This window comes from Leptinotarsa decemlineata, unplaced genomic scaffold (assembly GCF_025532065.1).
Source record: "Leptinotarsa decemlineata unplaced genomic scaffold, Ldec_3_MD MMD2_tig00026336_RagTag_RagTag, whole genome shotgun sequence".
NCBI classification, from domain to species: Eukaryota; Metazoa; Arthropoda; class Insecta; order Coleoptera; family Chrysomelidae; genus Leptinotarsa; species Leptinotarsa decemlineata.
Genome location: NW_027412692.1, coordinates 5,861,764 through 5,870,560, shown reverse-complemented (window position 1 = coordinate 5,870,560; position 8,797 = coordinate 5,861,764). Strand labels below are relative to the sequence as shown.

At 32.9% G+C, this 8,797-nt stretch overlaps 1 protein-coding gene across 2 annotated transcripts in view; it reads left to right on the top strand.

Annotated features, from left to right (window-relative positions):
• The window catches only part of LOC141485751 (uncharacterized), a 198,978-nt gene that overhangs the window by 184,222 nt on the left and 5,959 nt on the right, over positions 1–8,797 (top strand). Inside the window, exons 1-2 of one of the 2 annotated variants that reach the window (XM_074183181.1) lie at positions 2,932–3,071; positions 6,184–6,261. In XM_074183181.1, coding sequence (XP_074039282.1) covers positions 3,051–3,071; positions 6,184–6,261 — 99 coding nt within the window. In that variant the 5' untranslated portion in view covers positions 2,932–3,050. Of the gene's footprint in view, positions 1–2,931; positions 3,072–6,183; positions 6,262–8,797 lie in introns of those variants that run through there. The other variant, XM_074183182.1, reaches the window with a different exon arrangement.

The window sequence follows — 8,797 nt, the reverse complement described above, 5'->3', positions numbered from 1 at the left end:
ACTGAATTATACAGAAGATACTTTTCTCTACTCAGTTTGTATTTCAAACATTCGTTGTGGAATAAAAATCAGATATCATTCACATGAGTTCTACTTTGAATGAATGGTAATAAATTGCACTTACATGGAACACTGTCACCCTCACTGGTATACACCGATGTTTCGCCTTAAGACACTTGCCCCAAGACTCCTCAGTACCGAATTGGATAACATTATAGAAAATACACACAATTCATTCATGAATCACGATTTTTTTTAGAAGTTATAAAACTTCATGTAAGTGCAATTTATTACCATTCATTCAAAGTAGAACTCATGTGAATGATATCTGATTTTTATTCCACAATGAATGTTTGAAATACAAACTGAGTAGAGAAAAGTATCTTCTGTATAATTCAGTGTTCATATAGAAGTATTTGTTTCGAAAAATTTTTTTTCTTTCGTGTAATTCAATGTTTATATGAAAGTAGCTGTTTCAGGAGGACTTTCTTCCAGTTCATGTCTGAAGGTTACTTCTTTGCATGATCTACACATCCATGTATGTCTCCATGTATAAAGTTACTTATTTTTAAATTGATTACTTCCTTTCTTTCTTTGGAAGATTCCCTCATCCCTTTTTTCTGTATCAAGATGCAGTAGTAGAAAGCCAAAAACTCTCTTTCCCAAAAATGATACAAAATTATTAGGTATAGTAAAGTAAATGGAATTGGTATATAATAAAATAAATGGGAATTGGTAATAAGAGTGCTCTCTTCAGTTAAACACCCTGTAATATACGTGTGAGCTATCAGTTACGTTTTATTATAACACGTGTCCATTATCAATAATGTTTTGCCTCTTTTATCATTATTATTGTCATTGGTGAAATATCATATTCTGATACTCATCCCATTTCCGATGAACACAAATCCAAAAACACAAAAATCATAAAAAATGGTTCAGCCGTTCTTGAGTTCTTTCATTATTAGTATTATTATCATTATTATTAATATTATTTTTATTAATAAAATATAATTTTTCAATACTTATTATCCTATTCCCGAAGAAAACAAATCCATATACACAAAAATCATAAAAATTGGTACAACCGTTCTTGAGTTCTTTCATTATTATTATTATTATTATTACCGTAGTGAGCGCTGGTTAGGCCCTATCTACCGAAGCCTCGATACATTCAGGAGGGGGCGCCACTATTATCAACCAACGACCACTCCTCACACCGTAGGGTAAGTGATCATTGGGTCTGAGAATCATGTGCCCTTAGCAAGCGCAGTGAACCAAGAATGAGAGCCTTCTGCATTTGCACGGCCAAGATTTCTGTTTCAGTGCGGCAAGCCGGTATAATTTTAAGATTCCACCAAGGACTCCAATTATCAGAACAACCATCTTGATAGAGTAGTCTGGATGGAGTATACGGTGTTTGAGAGAAAATCTCTATATTCTATCCGTTTTTCTCCCTCTTTTGGAACGATATTCGTCTCGCCAGGAGCTGAAACCTCCACGACAAATATCGTCTTGCTCTGGTGGTCGAGAAGGACTACATGAGCCTGAGGGTGGGAAACGAATAGTTCCAATAAATTCGGCATTTCTTGTTTCCCACAACGGATTCAATATCCCCAGGAGCGAAGGACAACACCGGTGTCTCGTCAATACCGTTAGAGTGCCGTAGATGACAATATAGCACTCTTAGCGCCGCGTTATGTCGATGGATATAGGCCGAGACCACATATGCTGAAAGTAAGTGCATTAGGTAAATTTGTATTGATAAAAAATTACCAAATTTGTTTAATAGTCTTGAAAATGAAGGTTGGAATAGATTCAAAGCAGTAGTGTCTGGATTTTTAAGAAATAATAATGCTGAAGACTGCGAACAGCTAGCTGGGAATATGTTGAAAGAATGCAGGATGTTTTCAAAAGTACATATGATGCATGCCCATTTAGATAAATTCAAAAGTGACGTGAGAGCTTCTTCAGCAGAGCAAGGAGAACGTTTCCATCAAAATATTATGAACTTCGAACAACGTTATCAAGTCTAATACGATGTGAATATGATGAGAGACTATATTTCGAGTTTATTGCGAGAAAGTACTTACGAACATTGAAGAGAAAGTATTATCGTGCATTTTTTTATTATAATACAGGCTATCTTGTTTGCTCCATCTGGATACAAATGAAGAAGTGGGAATCTTCCAAAGAAAGGAAGGAAGCAATCAATTTTAAAAGTAGATGTGTAGATCATGCATAGAAGTAACTTTCAGACACAAACTGGAAGAAAAAGCCCTCCTGAAACAGCTACTTTCATATAAACATTGAATTACACGAAAGAATAATTCTTTCGAAACAAATACTTTTATATGAACACAGAATTAGACAAAACCCACTTTTCTCTACTCAGTTTGTATTCCAAACAGTCGTTATGGAATTACATCAGACGTCATTCACAGGAGTTCTACACAATATACTAAATGAATGGTAAAATTTCACTTACATGGAACAGTGAATTGTGTGGTTTTTTCTTATAATATTATCCAGCTAACTGACGCTTTTGTTTATAATTTTTTTTTTATATATAGATTCGCAAATCATTATGTAAGAACATATTTGTAAATGCCACTGTTACTCCCTATTTTGTAATTGTAAACTGTAAACTGTCAACTGTAATAAATAAATAAATGAATGATTCTAAAGGATTTTTTCTTCAAATGCACTCTTTGAAGTGTTTCATTGAAAGAAAGAATGTTAAGTTTTCATCTCCAAATTCAGGAAAAATATTTAGAGATTTTTGATTGTTCGAGCAATGAGTTCAAACATAAATGATTTCGGTGTTGAGTAAATGAAAATTATTCAGTTTGACTGTATTACGAATTATGAATATTTTCAATTGCAATCAGCACTTGCAGATTATTACAAATAGATTGATCAGCAATTTAATTATCGCGACCAGACATTATGATATTTTTGTGATTCAACGTCAAGAGATAACCGATGTCAAATACAATAAATACCCTCTCGGTAAGTTAAATCGCCATTAAGTATCAAAGTGTTAATAAATGAGGACCCTGACAATAAAGGTAAGAACAGATTTTTATGCTCCTCATACAATCTCAATAATACATCTATAGAATTTCTTGAATGTTTGTTAATTCTCAAATTTTTTTTATAATTACCATTTTTTTGCTTCTTTCAACTGTATTTCTTTCAAACGGACGAGTATTGAGCAAAGTAAATCATCATATTACATTTAAAATTATCACATTTTCTCAATAGTAGTTTATAAAGAAAAATATCGAATATTTCTATACTTAATTTCAAAATTAAAAATCCGCTCCCCTTGAAAAGTTACCGCATATTCAAATTATACTTAGCAAACTACCTAATTTATAAATTTTGCCCGCGAAACGAAAATAAAATCAATGGAAAAATATGTTTCTTATCTCGTTCTCAGATAAACGCTTTTGGTTGGAAATTTGGTTTTCTCCTTGAAATTGCTTATACATTACTCTCAAGATTTCGAAAACGATTAGACTTTGTGAAAAGAATTATGTAACTAACTACAGTTATCATCAGTTTCATAATTTTTGTCGCTCTGGACGAGTTGATGACACTCATCCACATCTACGTCTTCAACCATCCCTATTGCTATACAACATAACAAATAACATAACAAGTTTTCAAAGGGCTGTGTCTGTTTCACTTTTTACCAACGTTGTGAAATTCGTTTTCTCAATTCAAATTACCAACTACCAAATCCAAAACTCAAACGTCTATATGAGAAAAATCTTATCCCACAATTTTCTTAAAGGTGGACTGTTCAAAAAATAAGTTGAATGTTCTATAAATTAGAAAGATGTTTACAAATGGTATAAGCTTTTGAAAGAAGGCCAGGGAGATGTAATATCTTGAAGTTATACGCCGCTTGCGAGAAGCAGTACGAAAAAAAGCGCCATCTATTGTGAAAGAACAAGTCATGGCTTTGGCATCACAATAATGCACCTGCTCATTCGTCATTACTTGTTCGTGATTTTTGGCCAAAAACAACACCGTAATCATGCCTCAGTCACCGTATTCACCTGATTTTGTTCCCTGCGACTTTTTCCTGTTGCCAAGATTAAAGAGACGCATGAAATGACGACGTAGCGTTTTGCAAAGATCGAGGAGATAGGAACTTTGGAGGGGACAAAATAGAAATTGATCAATAAATATTTTTTGAGAAAAATAAAAATCTACCTCATTTTTTGAACGTATAGCGTATGTGTTTATAACTATTACTACTATATATTCTGAAAAAAATCCGTTTTTACTCTTTTATTCTAAAGTTTTCATAACTTGAAATATTAAAATTGTAAAGGGGATGTAATTAAGACAGAATTCTTTTTTGACAAATAGTTTTTTGGCTTTTCACTTCTCCACCATCAAACAAAAATATGGAAAATTTGCCCCCTTCGTATGAATCAATGTTCATGTGGAACTAATTGTTTCGAAAGGATTTTTGTTTTAGATGTATGTTCTTCACATTTTCATGTAATATGAAAATAACATATTTTTCAGATGAAAATTTAAAAAATGACACGGAAAAACCGTGCAGAGGTAAATAGGTCCTTTGTTACGTTTTTTCCATTCTGGTGATTTGAAATTTGTATGTTTTGGAAATTTCGTTATGTGAAGCTATTTTTCGACATTGCAACAATGCAACTTCGTTGCATGAATAAAAAATGTATGCTGATATCGTCGTATCAATAGTTCAAATTTGTTTGATACCGTTTGTGAAACAAGAAATGCTAAATATTCGATAATTTCTTACAGAATCTGCCAATCTTATCAATGAAGGGTCAGGACCAATTCGATGTTGATTTAAAATCGATGAAATATATAATTTATTACCGCTTGCAAAACGACTCTTCATGATTATGACTTGTTATTCGCTCAACTGTACAGAAAAAAATTATGGAATAATAATAATACATAATACAAAATGTTTGTAGTAAGTCATGTTTGGTTTTACATTCAAATTCTATAAGTTATGTTCATGGATATGACATTGTTTCACTAAAGATGTTTTCTCCTTATGGATTTCAAATGAAACGTAATAAAGAAATAAAGTTGGCAGTGACATAATTCTGAGTTTTTTGAAATATATTCTTGACAATGATCCCTTTTACATCCTAAATATTTGAACGGAATGACATGAATTTCCAAAAAGTTATGCATCATAAATAATATGGGAGTGAAACAGAGGAAAATTTAAGGTTTTTAATATATTTGCACTAATGATGTACTTCAATTGGCGAAGAACAAATAGAGAAGTCACGAGTTTTCTTTTCAGTTGACAAATATGTGCAGACCAGTTGAGTCTATTATTTAATGTAATGCCTAGTAATTTAACTTTATTATTTACACAATCAGAGATAATTTGATTATTAGCAGAAATCTGGATATATTGTGTCTTCTGATCATTCAGTTCCAGCTTATTATATAGAAACCAGTGATTAGCACTGTTAGATACCTCGTCGAGATGAGAATGTAACATATCATTATTTTCATTCGATAGAATGAAAGTGGTGTCGTCCGCAAAGAGCAGACTCAAAACAGACACTTGCGGAACGCCATGCTTAATAGTTTGAAAGTTTGATAAGGTATAGTTGAGCATCACTGCTTGTTGACGATTAGTAACATAGGTTCTTATTAAGTGAAGCGGAATATCTCTAACTCTGTAATCGTTTTTCTAACAGAATTTCAGAACGCTTTCGACAGGTCACAAAGCATAAACGCAGTGTGATCGTCCTGCTCAAGTTCCTCTATCACGTATTTGTGTATTTAATATATTTATAGTTAATATTCTAAAAAATATAAGATTCTTTGTAGGTTCTAAAAAATACACGTTACTTTGGGTGTGGGAGGGGAAGTTAGTCTCAAACTTCACCACGTATCACCAAGGGGGAGACGTGATTAATTGACGGCCCCTTGTGAAGTATGGGTAACTAGAAAAATCTCTAATTTGATAAAGTTCCATATTAATGGAAAAATATTTGCCAGAATGTAAACTATCAACAATTTTTCTCACCATCATTGAAAAATATTACTAAATATAGTAAATATTATTGTTTGATATGAAGCCATCATAACTCGATTAATTGGTGCAAAAATATTTTTATGTGAATTACGAAAAAAACATATTTTTTGCAGTCGACCACGATGAAAATAATATTGTTGATTGCTACTACCATTGTCATCTCTTCAGTGTATGGTTATTTACCGGACGAGGTGAGTTTTACTTTCCAATATATCCAATAATACTTAGGTTACGATAGGTCTGAAGTGAGTGGGTATATTCGACCCTTCACCGCAACCTGCAAGGGTTTATGGCTCACACCTATTCACACTCGACCACATAAACCCAGCTCCTTAAAGAAACCGATTATTTTGTATGGTGAGTGGTCTTTCAGATCAGATGGTAAGGGTACGGCTCTGCCAAACTCTTAAAACCTAATTCGTACGCCAGCGGGGCAGGCACAAAGTATATGCTCTGCTGTTTCATCATTTTCCAAACAAAGGCGACACACACTGTCTTCCGACAATACGAGTCTCTGCATATGATGATTCAAATGAGAGTATTCTTCAAGAAGACCTGTTAGTACATAAATCGCCTCATTGCCTTCCAGGCCAGTATCGCCAGGAATCCACACCAGAGACAATCTGTTAAGTCTCCGTTTCGAGGAGAGTCGTTTTTTGACAATTTGCTACCAATTTAGACGTTGCTTGGTAGGAGCCATGAGCTTCCAACGCCGCTTAAGTGTCCAAGAATATTTTAATGACTTGTGTATGAGGCTGGATTCTACAAATCTTTTCGCAGACAATTCAATAGCGTAAATTTCCGCTTGAAATACAGTCGCATAGGTTCCTAGGCAGGTAGATATCTCTGTTCCGGATCTGCGACCAAAAACACCTGCACCAGAATACTTACCAATCTTGTATAAAATTTAGAACTGGCAATGGCGTGTGTATGCATGAATTGGGGCATCTGAATTCTGTTAATTGAAAACTAAATTTTATTGTTGTTCATTGCTGACTGTTCCAGCTTCGTAAACTACAACTTACTATTTGATCTCCACAAACTTTATTTGAAGAAATATATCACATGTTTTGCTAACACAGCAACTTTTTCGTAGACAATTAAGTACTATAAGTTCATTCTTACTCTGATATTTATATAGCCTACGTAATCACAATTGAGACTACCTATTAGGTAGTTACTCGATCAAATTACCTAAAATATCTACAACTTTTATATACCTAAAGTACACCTTCAATTGTGATTACCTAAAGCAAATTACATTAATTCTACATACTACTACAATAATAATACTTCATCGGTTTTTGAGGAAACAAGTTCAATAATGGTGAACTGTTTGAATCTAATTGGTCATTCATCAGAATGCTTGCTTCCAAATTATTCAGTTTCAAATCTCCATTTTCTATGTGTGAAATTTCAAAATCTTCATTAAAGATGTGATTTTCTTCTAAAAAATGATTTAAATATGTTGAACTTGTTTTCTCATTAAAATAGGTCATATGATGTTCCTGGATACGATTCATAAATGTTCTACCAGTTTGACCAACACATACCTTAGAAAACGTTCCACACTTCAATTTATATACTCCTGCTTTCTCTAATTTGGATATTTGGCCTTTATTATTTTCAACTATCAACTTTCTCAACGTATCATCTGTTCTATTTCCTTCCATTCTTCTTCTTCCATTTTTTATGCAGATGACTCCACACTCGTTGTGAAAAATTTAAATAAAAGCAGTGCTTTACAGACCCTTAATTGTTCAGAACAGAATGCTAAAGTTTGGTTTTGATGTAATTTCCTTTTCTTAAATGAAAGTAAAACGCAGCATCTCAGTTTTAACCATGCGGAAAAATCTGAAGATGGAGTTAAACTCTTGGGCCTTCATTTAGACTCTCAACTAAATTTTTCATTTCACATTCAGGATCTAGCAAAACGTCTGGCCAAACCTTCTTATGCGTTGCGTCAATTGAAATATCAGCTGTCCTTTGTACATAGCGTACTTTGCTATGTACATAGGTACAGTACCAGAGGTGGTAGTGATCTGCGTCTTCCACTTTTCAGACTAACCAAATCTCATAATTCTTATTTGTATTTAGGTTTTAAAATGTTTAACGCCCTTCCACAAAAACATAAAAATTTCATTACTTTAAAAACATTTAAAAATCAAATGCGCAATGTAGTTTATCATTGTTTCTATTCTGTGGAAGAATTTTTGCTTCATGGAAGTGCATATTTGTGAAGGAGTATTGATTTTTTATTTATTTTTTTATAAATATTTTTTTAGCATTTGTTTTGTTTTGTGTTTAATGACGAATGTAGACATGTTTTTATTGTATACACGAATAAATATATCTATGTATCTATCTATATGCAATTTCAATATATCGTTTATTCAAAAATGAATCGCTTTTGCGTAGACATTTTTGGAAAGTATTTTGTTTATAAATTCAGCTGCAAATACGTTGATTTCTGCTTTTTTTTCTGAAGGTATTAAGTTCTTTATTGAAATATTCTATTGAAAGAGGAGCATTGACTAATTTGTGAATCATGCCTTTTAGGATGCTACTTTATGTTTATATGTATGGGTAGAATTTTGATGTTCAGTAATATCCTTATGGGAAGGTTTGAGATAAACGTTCTAGTTCTGATCCTAGATTCAGTTAACAGTGATTCAGTTACCTGTAATTCCATATGGACCATGATATGTTGCAACTAGATCAGTGATA